General features: G+C 30.9%; 1 protein-coding gene across 1 annotated transcript in view; it reads left to right on the forward strand.

The window, feature by feature from the left end:
- Positions 1-17081, forward strand: part of LOC143236475 (uncharacterized) — a 53134-nt gene that overhangs the window by 25005 nt on the left and 11048 nt on the right. The window contains exons 7-17 of the mRNA XM_076474760.1: positions 3366-3437; positions 4204-4275; positions 4763-4834; positions 5038-5143; positions 5311-5471; positions 5578-5649; positions 8121-8192; positions 8722-8793; positions 9032-9103; positions 9793-9864; positions 14764-14835. Coding sequence (XP_076330875.1) covers positions 3366-3437; positions 4204-4275; positions 4763-4834; positions 5038-5143; positions 5311-5471; positions 5578-5649; positions 8121-8192; positions 8722-8793; positions 9032-9103; positions 9793-9864; positions 14764-14835 — 915 coding nt within the window. The remainder of the gene's footprint in view (positions 1-3365; positions 3438-4203; positions 4276-4762; positions 4835-5037; positions 5144-5310; positions 5472-5577; positions 5650-8120; positions 8193-8721; positions 8794-9031; positions 9104-9792; positions 9865-14763; positions 14836-17081) is intronic.

Below are 17081 nucleotides of genomic sequence, written 5' to 3' on the forward strand. Positions count from 1 at the left end.
TTTATTGTCAGTTTTCGAACTAGGTATCCAAACTATGCTCTAAGCTGTTGGTCTAAAATTCTACAAAACTGTTTTTTCTGTTCTCTCTTTCAACTTTAATGATTTTACAATGGTGTACATATTTTAAATTGTTTCTTTGTTTTGGAATTAAGCACAAAGCTACAGAATGGGCTGTCTGTGCGCTGCAAACCCGGTTTATAGCGGTGTGAAACCACATACATGTCGCTGTCCTATGGGGGAGGCTATTTTTAATTGAGTAAAGTATAAAGTTAGTTTCATAACAAATGATACTACCCTGAAAAAAACGTAACCCTTTAAGTTACGAGAAAATAATTTATGTGATGTATTATGTTATTGTCAGTTTAATGATGTTTTATTGATGGTGACTATAACAAGTTCTTACGCTCTCACTGTTGAACGAACTATATTCTGAAACATCCGCCTACTCATCATTTGTTAAGGAATGTTTGTGTTCTACAATATTTCGTTAGTCAAATAATTCTGAGAAACGAAGTTATATAAACTTTTATTTAGATAAACCACACAAAAACGTAATAAACAATTATTTCCGTTATGCTCTCCATCTCCAAATTCCAATAATCTCCACCTATCCAATCACTACGACCTCATCTGTTTCTATGACGGTTATTAATTGTTGTTGTTTTTTTCTTTTGATGTCGCTTCAAAATTAAATAATAGTATAAATTCGTGAGGTCGCAGCTCTACATTTTTAGTTTCCATAACTATAGAATCTCACCAACATAAAGAAAATGTTAAAAGATATACTAATTATAGGCTAACAATTTACTCACTTAAAAAAACAGCCTGTTAATGAATCCGCAAGCGATTGCGGCCCTATGTTCCTTCAAGGAATCGAGAGGCATAAATAATAATAATAATACTAATTATACTAATATAATACCTTAATATTTATCACTAATTATAGTAATACAATACCTTAATATTTATCACTAATTATAGTAATATGATACCTTAATATTTATCACCAATTATAGTAATATGGTACCTTAATATTTATCACTAATTATACTAATATGATACCTTAATATTTATCACTAATTATAGTAATATGGTACCTTAATATTTATCACTAATTATACTAATATGATACCTTAATATTTATCACTAATTATACTAATATGATACCTTAATATTTATAACTAATTATACGAATACGATACCTTAATATTTATCACTCATAAGTGAATGTTTGTTACAGTGATTAAATACGATTTCTAATGAAAATTATTTTCTGACTTTTGTAATGTTCGATTAAATAGTTTATGGGATGATAGGGCTTCAAGATTTTTACTTAACCTGAAGAAGACCTAGATAGGTCGAAATGTTGTTTTCTCCTTATCAATAAAGTGTTAATACCCATACCAGCCATTCTGAGATACATTTTTATTTCAAGTGTGTTTCTCGTCATCAAGAAGGTCTTCTCATGTTCTCCCTTAGCTAACATGGATAATGTTAGTCACATTACGATCAGATGTTCTTCAACATCAATGTTTTCGTAAGAGTTTACTTTTTTATATTACAGAATGTGTCTAAGATTTCTTATAGTCAAAGCCACATCTGGCTGTCTGCTGCATCCACTGAGGGAAATCAACCGCTGTCTCAGCAGGGAACTTTATATTACAGAGTTACTACATTTATTGTGTTTGGTATTTTTATCCGTTAAATAATTGTCATTTTTACAATCGCCTTTACTAGAGTTTCATCAATGAGGCTAGTAATAAGTAAAGCTTGTTGAAATAGAAAAATGGAATTATAAATTTATGTAACTGTACTGTCGAACATGAAACCACAAAATACATTGTCAAAAATAATATAATGAAGGTTAACAAATAAAACTGCCTACATAACCATCACCAGGAGTTGATGCAACTAAAACTATGGTTTTACTGTTCTTCTCATGTGGTGTAAGATCTTGTTACAGTGTTACGTTGAAAATAACAGGCCTGTCTTAGCGCACTCTTTCTGTTGCTTCTTATAAGTTATAAGTATTAAGGGATTTAAAATGAGTGTTGGATGATACACGTTTGGAAATGAGTACATGGAAGAATTTGTTATTTTATCTTATTTCAAAATGTTACCAATGAAAGAAGATTGTTTGAGTAAATCAATATTGCAAACCATGTTTTATCATGTTATCAATATGGTTAATATTTTAGCATACTATTATTATGGTTGTTTTATTTAGCATACTATCAATATAGTTGGTTTATTTAACATGGCCCAGCATGGCTAGAGCGCTCGACTCACAGTTTGAGGAACACGGGTTCGAATCCTCGTCACACCAAACATGGTCCCTGTTTTAGCTGTGGGGCGTTATTATGTGACGGTCAATTCGTTTATAAAACAGTAGCCTAAGAGTTGGCGGTGGGTGGTGATAGCTAGTTGTATTCTCTCTAGTCTTACACTGCTAAATTGAGAACAGCTAGCGCAGATAGCTGTTGCGTAACTTTGCGCGAAATTAAAAAACAAGCAAACAGTTATTTAATATACTATCAACATGGTTATATTTTAACATACTATCAATATGATTGGTTTGTTTAACAGAAATACAAAATACTAGTTTAGTCATTTTTGAGGTATTTAATAATAATTTTGCCCTTATATGAAAATTTCGGTATTATCGTTTTTCAAAAAGACACTTTTTTACTGTCGGCTAGTCACTTGTATGTAGTAAGATAAATTCAAAATTCCTGTGAATAAATAAAACGTATCTCATATCTATTAACAGTAAGTTTTACTTCTAAATAATAACTTATTTCCCTTCTTATCACGATGAAATTAAAATCTTAAGACGCATGCATAATTCTATGCGTGATTTCATCTTAATTATTAATATCTATGTTTGATCGTGTATAACATGACAATAGATAATATGTTCTTTTAGGTCCTATACCCAAGGTCGCGACGGTTTTCGGTGTAATGCGATACTGTTTATCTCTCTTTCTTGTGGCGTTATAAGAATTTATAAACAATGCAATTATTTTCAGCATAGATGCATATATAAGTAATACTTTCTATGAATTGTTTCTATACACTCTAGATGTATACACGTTGCATTTAAACAGCATAACATGTTTAACACCATATGATTAGTTATCCTCAGTATAGATAGGACAATTATATACAGTATACAGAAGAGATGATGAAATGTTCAGAGTTTCGTATATTCAAATACATCTGTATTTAATAGATAGCTTTAGTAGATATTTAATACATTGGCTTTGTTAAACTGATAACATTACTAATTTGCTGTGCATTAATTAACTATCAGTTTAGGAAGTGATAAATATTTACTGATACCTAGTATGTTTCTTTCCATTCAGAATTTTGGTGAAGTCAGATATTGCTGTTCTTGGAACCGATGTTTTTAGGTTTCTTCCGCTGTTACGCCGTTTGTAAGTAGACGAGAACATGTTCATTCTTTCTTTAGTTCTAAAACTTTCATTTTGTGCTGCTATAGTAACATTTAATACTGGAATGTAGCTGCTTTTGTTAAATGTCAGGTGGTTTACAGCAATCTAACTGTAAATGATTATTCATGATATATCACTTGTCTTGACAAATCCGTTAAATCCCTCAAGGCTTACTGTATATTTCAGATACTTTATACAGCCTGATTAATGCCCGTACGGCCTCGTGAAATATGTCACTAACAAATCTTGGTGTTGCTTTATCTGTAACGACGAACTGATTTTCAGAATAAATGTCCATGATGCCAAAACTGATGTCATTAACTAAGTTGATGAATGAATGTTTGTTATACCCAAGAAATCTGATCTATGTAATTAAGGAGCAGTTGTTTACTTGACAGGTACACAAATATCTATATATATCTATCTATATAAGGTGCCACAGATACATTCTATAGTTATTGTTTAAATTCCTAATAACATTAATGTGTAATAAGTACAGTAAAAGATATAGTTACTAACACAAAGCATGTTCTTGCTACACATATCCAGAGAAAGAACAAATAGAATGAACTCCACCCACGTGTTATAGCAACCACCCCAAGAAAAAAAGTGGGTTACGTGCACGTGCTACTCTATTTGTTGTTAGCAATAGCGGTGAAGATAAAAGTCTACATACTGATCACAAATATATATAGGGATGTTATTAAACATCTGATACACTGTAGTGTTTTGTTCTTGTTTCTTTCAGACACCTTTCAGGAAATAATATTTTCGAACTCTTGACAGACACTTTTATTTCAACTTCTCATCTTATTACCCTGTGAGTGCTAGTTATCTATTTCTGTTTATCACTTTGTCTTTAAAACATAATTTTACTGGTTATGTAAGATTTATTTGTCTTTAAAAATAAATGTACGAAAAATATTAATAGTAAATTATAAATAAATTTTTATATATTTAACAAGTTGTAACTTTCACAAAAAAGTATTACTCGTTCATTTTAAAACAAATAACCTCAGAACTTCGTAAACACACATCTAACAAGTATAAACTTCTGTACACTTCGTAATCTGTTTATCTCTGAAGACCTTGTTAAAGTTAACCAAAAGTAAGTATTAATAACACTTACCAAAAAAAAAATCAGTTGTGACACGACAATTACATGAAGTATTTAAACAAAAAAATATTAAGTAGTAAATAGGTCGAAACAGGCAATATTTACTCTGATAATTTTAGTCCAGCAATGAGTGTATTGTTATAACTAAATGAACATCTAAATGAAGGGAAAATGGATCTTCTAATTACAGTGAACTTTCCCACAACCCACTTAAAAACATTTCATATGGAGCTTTCCGAGGCTTGTCGAGCTTGGAGCATTTGTAAGTGTGATAAGTTTTCTATATTTTTGGGTTAGACTGCTAGTATATTCAGAAAAAATGCTTTCAAGAAATATAGAAATACAGTTGAATAATAATTTTTGTTTTTATGTTATGACCCTTCCTGTCTCATGTAAGATTTATAAAACTAAGATATGTATTTTCGGTCCATGTGGTGGGCAGCAGCAAACTATCCCAATACACAGCATTGGACTTGGCAACAAACAAGCAAACGAATCATTGTTTGATACAAAGGCTGGACATGACCTAGCATTTAGCATGCATAGTTGTCGTTTCGGGTATCGAGATGTGGTACTGCTTAACCAGCTCTGCACTTTCATACAATAAAAGTGACTGCTACTCCGACATTCGGTTCAATGTCAGACAATGTCTGGGGGGGGGACAGACTATTTTAGCTGTATTTTCTCTAGTCATAAATTAAATTTAGGGAGTGCTATATCTGAATACCAGTGGTTTAGACAAACCGTTTAATTTGCACTCGCCTAAAATGCTGTTCGAGTTGCAAGTGTTTTTCATATAAATGTTTGAACATTTTACATGCCGGTGAAGAACCATATATGAAGAAAATTCTACTGTTTATACACAAGATACCTCAGTGTACTTTAGATGACTCAATGAAGTAAGATGAATCATCAAGTAATTATAATCGTTAATCTAAACTATAAAAATTTAAAAATATCGTATTTTGTTATACATATTTAATTAATTTTCTTATTCATGTTTAGGGACCTCAGGCATTGTATGCTGACATCTTTATCGCCTGGAATTTTTGATCCCTTGTTCTCATTACAAAAACTGTAAGTTATGATCGAACTTTGACGAGAATTTATAATGGGGGTTCAGAAACCTCTAACGTTTAAGATTGTACATAGTTACGAGCATTAAGATAATTTTATTTTTACCATGAATATGTGCAGCCCTTGAACTTAAAAATCTAAACACAGGCACTTGAAGCAACACATTAAAGAGCTTTACGTTTTCATAATATTCTGAGAGAAAATTAATTTATTCATTAGCTCTCTAAGTGTATGATAAAATAAAGTAAAACTACGTTATTTATGAGCAAGAAGGAAGATATTGGAGCAAGAACGGCTGAATTTAGTATATTATAATGGTTATTTCTAGCCTAATTAATTAATAAAGCGTTAAAAATAAAAAAAACTTTTGTATATAAATCTCAAGTTTTCTAATAATCCGGCTTTGTAAATTTAGATACGTTAAAGATTAATCCTAAAGAGATTGGAAAATGTACCTTATGGTGATAATTTTTTTATTCTTACGTTATTTATCAAGATCGGGCTTAAATTAACATTGGAAAATGAAAGATAATTAACCATACAAAGATATGTATATTTTCTAAATGATGTTAGGACTAGTATTAGTGACCTTTGTCCATCTAGAATTTTGTGTTTGTACGGAAAAAAAGATAGTTTCGTAGAAATCATAACAATAATTACGAATATAATACAATATTCCTTAAGCCTTTCTTTAGAATAGTGGAAAATATCAACTATGTTGTTGCCGTTTTTCGCTTTTTTCAGTGAATGATATATATAATAAACAAAATAATAAATTAAAAATATATCTCATAAGGAAGAATGGCATGAATTTAACACAATATATCCAAACCTTAGATGAATTTAACGCAATATATCCAAACCTTAGATGAATTTAACGCAATATATCCAAACCTTAGATGAATTTAACGCAATATATCCAAACCTTAGATGAAAAATAATTAGTTGTAATTTTAGTTATAATATTAAAAAAGAACAAAAAACACAGCTGTCTACTCTAATTAAATATCTTAAACTATTTGTAATAAATGTACAACATATATACGTGCATTTAAAAATATCAGTGTAAAGACAATAAGTTAGTTTTTCTAATTGTTTAGGCAAACTTATTGGAATTACTTATTTCGACTGTATCTTGTACGGATGTATTAATGTAAGTGTATCACTTTCTCTGTATAAGACTTGCTACTATCTAATTCTTGTAAAACCTTAAGATCTTGACGGTAGCATGGATGAGAGCCATACTAACGATTTAGATATAGTAATACCTTAACATTGTGGTACTGATGTCCAAAAATCATTATGGGGGATGGAACGCTAATTCCAAGGACAGTCTTATTGTTTCACACATTAATATATTTATTTTGATTATTTTTTTCCTAATTTCTTTACTTTTATTTATTTACTTTGTTTTGATTATTATTCTTTTTTGAATCATCACTTTCCTTCATTTGGTTGCAGACAGCGGTAAAGATTTGAGACGTTGTGAGGTGTGCGAAACTGAGGTTAAACTGGATTTGCCGTATAACCCCAACGCAGTTTGAGTCATACATCTACCAGGGCACATTACATAACTACCCACCTAATGGGTGCTATATAATTGTTTTGTAGCTGCAATATTTTTCTTCATGTTCTACGTAAATTACTTTTTTCTTACTTTGAGTGAAAATTACACTCTTATATATAATACACAATCGTTTCTTAGAAATGAATTAATATACGTGATACCAGCCTGATGTAACCAGATATATTTGTCGCCTGATAACACCACATTAACAGAAATAAAATCTCATGTATAATGTCGTCTTTGTTTTCACCAGCTGGTAATGTTTTATTTATATGTTCACCTAGGCCCTTATCTCAAGACTTTTAACATGAAGCATTGGGTTCAAATAATTTATAAAATCATTCTAGACTGAATAGTTGTCGCATAGGCTAGAACTAAGCTGAAGTTTTCGAATTAAAACAAATGTTAAAAAGTGGCTGATAAGATAGTAAGTCTAAATCTTAGGTAAACAAAATGTTAGGAGACGTTATTAATTCACGTAAACACAGTCCTAACAGCGTTTACTAAAAAGATATATAGTTTAAGCTATTGATTTTATAAACCAAGCTAAAGTTGATAGCTCAAACGAATATTAAAAAAGACTGAATGACAAACCAAATTATTATGAGATTATTTATTTACTTTATTGGTTCATTCTTTTTAATCAATTTCATTTTCTGAGAACAAGTTTACTGAAAGCTCAAATCAATCCGAGATCTTTGTCTGTTAAACTTAGCTTCTAAAAGAACCGTATACTAACTGGATGATGAATTATTGTTTGAGTTATATAATAATTATGTTCGTAACGTAATTCATTCTTTATATTGAAAAGTCTTTAATTGGGTAGAACAGAAGAATACGACATACAATATTATATCTAATGATCATCCTTGAATGATGTCATTTTTACATTATTTACATGAAGATGGCTAGATGGGAATGAATTTTCTGAACTTGAGCCACACGTGTTTAACAAGCTTCGGTATCTAACAATATTGTAAGTAACATTGATTTATCTAATTATTGCCGTTTATGCTTGCTACAGTTGTTATTTATATTAACTGATGTCAGCTGCAAATGAGAACCGGACAATTATTTTGTACAACAAACATCAACTTAAAATCTCTTTTTTTAAGAAAATAATATTAATTCTCATATAATATGATTCATTTTCTCTAATTTCAGAGTAGATCTACAAATTATAATTGATTTGAAAGATCAGAGAAGTAAAATAAGTACAAATTAACTTTATTTTTTCTGGCGTGTTTCCAATATTGTTATCCTTCTTTTTATTAGCTAAGAATATTTGAAACATTAATGTAAACATTTTTAATGTTAGAACTACTTTTTATTTTCTAAATTATTTGTTTACCTGAGCTAGGTTTAATACAAACAAAAAAGGCACATCCATCTATTAGTCATGTTTATTTTAATGAATCAACCTTTTTGTTTTTCAAAGCATTGATTCTTGAAATCACATATTTTAATAACGTCAAAACACTGATTTGTATTTTGTGTCTTTCCAGATCTCTATCGTGGAACAAAATTCACACACTAACAGCTACAATGTTCCAAGGGCTTTCAAACCTTCGGTTTATGTGAGTTAAACAACTATTTTTGTTCATTGTGTCTAAATAAACTAACATTATTTGAAAAACCTATCATCAATTCTATAAACATAGGCATATTCATTATTTATTTTGTTTTTTTAATCATCGCATTCCAACAGTTTATCTTAACCATTGTTCTTATAAAATAGTAATATTATTTTAAAGAACAAAAAAAGCCGTCTTTTAGATAAAATATTCTAATAGAATTTCTGTTGCTATTTTTCAGGAACCTAGCAGAGAACAAGATCAAACATGTGAAAAATACATCATTGGGCAAGTTACCAGCTCTTCTTCATCTGTAAGTTTAACTTATGCATAAGAACATATTTATAGTTCCGTGTGTTAGCCTGACCTTCTTATATTTATAACTACATCTAATCACATATGGAGTTTAGACATAAATCTGTAGTTAATACACTTACAAGCTCAGGTAATTCGTGATGACGAGAAACCCATTTGAAATAAAAATGTATCTCATGACGGCTGGTATGGATATTAACACTTTTACTAACAAAGCAGAGAACAATGTTTTGGCCTTCTTAGGCCATCTTCAGGTTAACTTTATTTTAATTAAAATTTTAATACATATAACAGGATGACTTTTAAGGAAGAGTTAACAATAATAATTGGCGGAATTTCGGTATGAGATCTTCCGGAGGGATCACTGGGGGTGCTCAGAAGCTTTAGCTCCTCTTCACCTCTCTCACGATGGTGGTGTGGGCTGTACCTGGTATTTTCCGAAAACACTAATTTTGTGTTATATTTTGAGAAAAACCAAAACAAATTTTTGGTACTTAAAACCTTAAAATCGAAATTTCATAAAAACGTAAATCAAGCTTATTGCACTAACATAATTTTTATTGCTTTTATACTTATTACAAAATATAAGATGTCATGTTTATGCAGTCCTCTAAAAAACCTGTATTTATACAGGTATAAATTCGTATTTAAACAAAACTCATTCTGGTTTTTATATTTCTCTTTCAGCGATCTTGCAAATAACAACATGGAGGAAATTGAAAAAGAGGCATTTTCTGGACTTACAGATCTCGAATCAATGTAAGTATAAGTAATTTAAATCCTTTGGAAACTTAAAAGTAATTAATGTAAACAAACAATGAAGTTTCTGAAGCACAACATCATCGCAAGATAACGTAGCTTCTGAAAACTCGTCATCATTACTGGATAATCTAGTTTCTGAAGCATATTATCTACACTGGATAACGTAGTGTCAGAAGCATATCATCATTACTAGATAACATAGTTTTAAAGCATATCATCACCAGATAACGTAGTTTCTAAAGCATGCCATCATTATTAAATGACATAGTTTCTGAAGCATACCATGACTAAATTTACAATTACTATGCATAAATTACTTTCCAAAGTTTAGAAACTAGAGTCAGTATGTATGCAACTAGCATACTATTTTTTTCTAGTTTAGAAATACCAGAGGCGGTGAATTCATGCAAAACATACTTTTCATACCTTATGAATTGAAGTCAGTCTTAAGTATGTATAGTATTTTTATCGTTTTAAAAACTAGATTGAAATGTAATGCTAATAAGATACTTTTGTTTCTGTGACTGTGCTGTGTGGGAAATACGAATAAAGCAACTCACGTGCATTTCTAAACAATTAATAAAAGTTTGATCAATTATTTCATTAGTGTTAGAAAAACACTTTTATATTAAGATGGAACTGTAATGTAATACTTAGTGTGAATATGATCAAAGCTAGCGTTCAATGTACTTTAATTATTGTTTGTCTCTACCGGAATGAAGAGTAAAACGTGATTTCTCAGTCATTCGTTTCCTGTCGTTCAGTGCCCACAGTTTGAAATATAAACACTGATAAGTCGTATTCATCTGCTTGCATCGGTTTTTATAAAGTATTTCGCAAGGTACGATTCAGAGTAGTTTTGTAGGTATTTGTTAATTATATATTGTTATAATTTGTATTTTCGACTTTGATTTATTAAATGTTAATGTATAATTTGTTTTGTTCTCTATATAACACATTTCACAATTATGAAATTTATTATCATAAATAATAGTTTGTCATGTACTTCTAGTTTCGTACTTCTCACTGTTCATTTATTCCAAATGTCTTTACTTATCGCAATCTTTTAAGCTTGTATTTAAGAATAGCTGTAATTCATAGCCTGTGTTTAGTTTGTATTAATTATTTTCGCTTATAATTTTCACTAGTTGTGTTTTCCTTATTGTGTTTTAAAAAATATTTTTATTTTATTTTATATGTAACTACAGCTATATATTGATTTTTTATTTTACCTGGTGAATCTGTACAAAGCTTGAGGTTTTATAACGGTAAAATTCCAGGTTCATTTGCAGTAGTTGATACAAAGTCTTTAGTAAGCAGCAAATGTTTTCTTTACGTTTTATCTCGCTTATTTGTTATAGTCTTTTAATTAGTTTGTAAATTTCACGAATCTTTCTTGTGCTATTTTTTCTTTTCATATGGCCCGGTATGGCCAGGTGATTAGGGCGCTCGATTCTTAATCTGAGGGTCGTGGGTTCACATCCCGGCCACGCCAAACATGCTCGTCCTTTTAGCCATAGGGGCGTTATTATGTTTCTGTCAATCATGCTATTCGTTGGCAAAAGAGTAACCCAAAAGTAACCAGTGGTTGGTGATGACTAGCTGCCTTCCCTCTAGTCTTACACTACTAAATTTGGGAGGGCTAGTGCTGATAGCCCTCGTGTAACTTTGTGCGAAATTTAAAACAAACCAAACATTTTTATACAGATCAAGGGTCAAAACCCGCATCATCTCAATTTTTGGCTCGCATTCAAAATTTTATTGAACTACTATTTTATGAATTTATGTCATTAAGTTTGGTGTCAAACTGCAAATTATAAATGATAAGCTAATATGATGCATGATTTGATTAGTTAATTTATAGGTAAAAACACACCTAAACATTGATTTTTGTGTGTCAAGAAGAATATTGAATGCAATACTGGTTGAAACAAGGTCTTCGTGATGTCAAAATGCAAAGTCTTGAATGAATTAGGAACTCAAGTCACCGATATTTAAAATATAAAATACTAACATCCTATCTTTCTGGGATACGGTTTATGTACTAAATCAAACATAGTGATCTCGTCCAACTCTTTTTATATTTGATAACAATCCCACATTTACTTCTACGTATGACGTGTTAGCTAGTAATCAATCGAAAGTTTAGAATGTCCAGAAAGTGGATTTTGCATCTACTTTTAAATATAACAACGTCAATTTTTTTTATTTCAGGACAACCTCCGCGTTGGTAGGTTGTCTTTTAGGCTTTTCCGAATTTCATATTTTTAAGACTTAAAAACAGCTTAGTTACTAAGCTTCATAAATTATAATGTAATCGGTATCGGTATGGTATCGGTATAATTATTTATGATTTTCGGTTATTCAAGTATACATATAAAACATTTACAAATTATTTTGTTTCACATTTTCCACGTGCGAAATTTGATTAGTCTTAGCAACCTACAACTAGCAGCAACCGAGTAAAAAGATCATAATTAGAAAATATAATTGCTTCTTTTACTTCATTATTATCCTATGTTTTAAGAAAAATATGTTTAAAAACTTATTTGTAAATAGTAATAAAGTATATACATATATAATGTATTATAACTGCAATGTGACTGCATTTTAGAAAATAATGGTCCACTAAAACACAGCCAAGGAAACTCACTTTGTAAAGTTCAGTTTTGTACACTTGGATACAGTGACATCACTACATTTGCGCTGCATCATTTTAACTTCTGTGATGCTAGCCAACAATAGCTGAAAGGCCAATGTAATAAAAGTAATAAATATATATAAACGTATAATATTATAGTATTTAAGATATTTAGATTAAACATTTGTGTTTTCGAGTTATAATCTATAGTTATTCTAGAAAGAAAAGAGCATAATTTATATTTATTTCCTAATTTTATGGTAGTTATTCTCATCGATACTTTGGTGTTACGATCTGGGTTGATTTCACCCAGAAGGTTTGAGCATGTACGTATTGTTAATCTGTCGGATTTGTATTTATGACTATTTATGTTCTGGCGAGTAGTTTCTGGTTATCAGTAATTTTTGTTACTTTATGCTTGTGAATTTCACTTTACTTTTATATCACGTTTAATTTGTACATATATATATGTACACACATTAGAGAGAAAAAAAGTGAGACATTTTGAAATCAACTACAACAAATGTTTTTTAAAAACAAAACACGACTATGATTTTGAAGAATGTGGTAAAAGTAAAAAGTAGATTCGTTTTTAATTACTTGCTCGAAGCTTGTCGTTCTTAATTTTGAGTTAAGAAACTGATACAAATAGCAGCTACTAAACAGCACTCGGCATCAACTCTTGGTAATCATAATAAGATGTAAACATAATTCCTATAAGACACCCACGATCTCAAGGTGCGGAACGTTATTATTTTTCATTCTTGAATCAGCAGTGTCTCACGGAACCAGTAAGTTGTTCAGCACAAAGGTAAAAGCAAATTTATAGATAAGACCTTCTATCAAATTAATTATAAAGTTATCAGCGATTTATACACTGGATGATTTATTAAGGTGTGTATAAACCTTGGTAATAATTAATAATTCAAATTAAGAAACCACTTGCAAAGGAAGATGTTTTGAATATCTTTGGTTTATAAACATACACCAAAACAACTGGCATGAAACACAAGATACACCAAAACAACTGGCATGAAACACAAGATACACCAAAACAACTGGCATGAAACACAAGATACACCAAAACAACTGGCATGAAACACAAGATACACCAAAACAACTGGCATGGAACACAAGATACATCAAAACAACTGGCATAAAACACAAGATACACTAAAACAAGTGGCATGGAACACAAGATACATCAAAACAACTGGCATAAAACACAAGATACACTAAAACAAGTGGCATGGAACACAAGATACATCAAAACAACTGGCATAAAACACAAGAAATATGGTTAAAATAATTTTTTCGCATTCCGTCTGTTTGTTTGTATATAGTTATAAGCAATATTTATTACATGGAATTTATATCCTATTGCAATAGCTCTAGAGAGACAAGAAACAACGCGTGTCAACAGTACACTTGTGCTAAATTCTCAGTTATCTAAAGATAGCTGAGAGTTTATAGACGTTATGTATATTATACATTTATAGGTAGTGTAGCGTACTGAACGTGAATGGACATAAGCATGAGAATAGCAAAAACATTTGTATAATACTAAAATTATAATTCTAGACTAACACCCAATCACTTTAATTTATCGCAAACTTTGAAGTTCGTCACAGGATGGTCTTCAGGATAGCGGCATCTTAAATCTTTGCATAAAATACTTAAACGTGTTGACTGCAAATTTCTGAGTAACTGTTACTCCCTGTGTTTAACGAGTGTATTGCTGTATTTTATTTTAAGATCTAATACTGAAACTATCGACATCTCAAGCTAGATAATCACCGTATCATTTGATTAGAATAGCACATTGGTATGATCTGATACAGTTTATACCATACATTAATTTATAAATAAAGCATCCTGATGCATGCCAGTTAAGCAACTGTCATGCAACACGATGCGAGAAACAAATATTCCTATAACCCTGTAAAGTCACATCGACTCATAAAGTTGTATTTTATAGAATTCTGAGATATTTCAGTATATAACGAAAACAATAGGTATTAAGTATTTATTGAAACAAGTAAATTTTAAAAAGTGTTTAGAAGTTCTTGTTGTTTTATATTTAATTTCGTAATTAAGCTTGATTTCAGTCTATTCCAACAGAACTACGTTCTTATGTTAAATAGTAAAACGAGTCAAATTGGTATTTTTAATAGGTCGTTAAGAAGCTTGTGGTTAGAAAAAATGATATATAAAATACATGTTTTCAAAGTAATTTGTTTTGTTTTTGTTTTCAGAATTCTGAATGGAAATTCACTTCGACATTTATCTTCCAAAACATTCAAGAATCTTGAAAACCTAACGCACATGTGAGTACGAATATCGGCAGAAACCCACTATTTTATAAGAATAAGAAAGTTCATTATTAAACCAGTACGTGAGTAACAAACAATAAGTTCAGGGTGAAATAAACTCGAATTTTAACAAACAACAAGTGGGTTAACATTATACAATACGTAAGTATCAATTAATGTGCATCGAAATGAACAAATATTTTAATAAAATATTTAGCTAGCGATAACCAATATCAGTGTGACAGGTTGACACATACCTTAATGTGGGTTAATATTAACATGATATATTGACACAAATAATGATGTGGGTTAAGGTTAACATGATATATTGACACAAATAATGATGTGGGTTAAGAGTATCATTACCAGTTGATATAGAGTCACATATGGTTGAATCTAAGCATATGTCAAATAATATATCCACAGACAACAATTATAAGCACAATTAAATGATTTTATGTAGAGAACGTACTACAAGTTCTGTTAAACCATGTAGTATGTCGGGTTCGGATCACCATCGCACCAAACATGCTCGCCCTTTCAGCCGTGGGGGCGTTATAATGTACGGTCAATCCCACTATTCGTTGGTAAAAGAGTAACCCAAGAGTTGGCGACGGGTGGTGATGACTAGCTACCTTCACTGCTAAATTAGGGACGGCTAGCGCAGATAGCCATTGAGTAGGTTTGCGCAAAAATTCAAAAACAAATAAAACAAACAAACAATCATAGAGATGTACGAGTTACATCCGGGGTTTTATCATAGTAAGTTTAGAAAGTTAAAAAAATCAGCACATGAGACATCTGAAGAGTACGGAACAAATCTGTATAAGATGTTAGTAAAATGGATCAGAGGAACTAACTGTACTCGAAATACCGACAACTTTATAGAGCTGACGTTGTAAGAGCAAGTTTTGACACAGTAGCGAACTCAGTTGGTAACACGGTTTAAGTAACACTACCCCTTAAAACTGCGCAGATTTATATGCTGATGAAACACTGATAAACACTTCTAACAACCTTTAAGTTGAGAATAAAAGTATGATGTTAAAAACTCTGAAAGTACACTTTAAGTCATACGCGTAATTAATGCTACAATAATATATAAATGAATAACATAAACTGTTTTAACATCATAACTTGACAAAGAAATGACAAAAATATGTGATAATTGTTACACGCGCTCCGTGAACAGCCTCATAACTTGAATGAATTATATATAAACTTTGCAAATTTTCCGTAACAAGTCATGGACAATTAATTTTAACTAATGCCTTCGTTAGTGCTAATTAAACTCATAATAAGAGAACTAGTAAACATTTTAAATCAAAATTTCAAGATGTTGAAAAATGAAATATCAATAACTTTGCTAAGTTTCGTTGTGATATTGGTTTTAATGGTGAAGTTATCACGGTAATAACTTGGTGACGCCAGTGAAAACCGTGTTTTTATAAAATAGTCGTTAAGACAAAGATAAGTTATTTATGTAGAAAAGAGGTTAAACTTTTCATGTGAGCTAAAATTGAAAAATGTGGTTTTTAAAATACTGGGGTTGCTTTTTAAGGGTCACTGCTACCTTAAAAGATAATAAGCTATAAAACTCACGAGAAAGAGTGACGTTAGCTTAGCGGATGAATATGTAGTAACGCGGAAACTTAGTAACCTGAAAGTAAGTAAAAATCAAGGTTGCAAAACTAATTACCCCAAAGAAATAAAACTGGACCAGCGTCCACGATAATAGTATGGTGAAACGGTTCATAGATTGATTTTTTACAAAATAAGAATAGCAATGTTATACATGTGACCAAGTTGGGCTTATAGCTAAATTCTGTAGACAGAATAAAAAATAATGTTGTGCTATTTGCATATCCAGAAGTCTCCTATTCTACAACTGGATTTTCATCCTTTGAGTTACTATATGTTAGATATTTTAGAGTACATTAAACTTCTCAGAAATAAGTTGATCCAAAGACAAAGCCGAGTCACGAAATATGTTAGAATATATAACCAGCTTTGGCCTGTCATGGCCAGGTGGTTAAGATGCTCGTCTCGCAATCTAAAGGTCGCGGGTTCAAGTTCCCGTCTCACAAAACATGCTCGCCCTTTCAGCCGTTGGGACATTATAATGTGACGGCCAGTCTCATTATTCATTGGTAAAAGAGTAGCCCGAGAGTTGGCGGTGGGTGTTGATGATTAGCTGCCTTTTCTCTAGTCTGCTAAATTAGGGACGCTAGGGCTAGCGAAGATAGTCCTCGTGTAGCTTT

Source organism: Tachypleus tridentatus, chromosome 13 (assembly GCF_004210375.1).
Source record: "Tachypleus tridentatus isolate NWPU-2018 chromosome 13, ASM421037v1, whole genome shotgun sequence".
Taxonomy (NCBI): domain Eukaryota; kingdom Metazoa; phylum Arthropoda; class Merostomata; order Xiphosura; family Limulidae; genus Tachypleus; species Tachypleus tridentatus.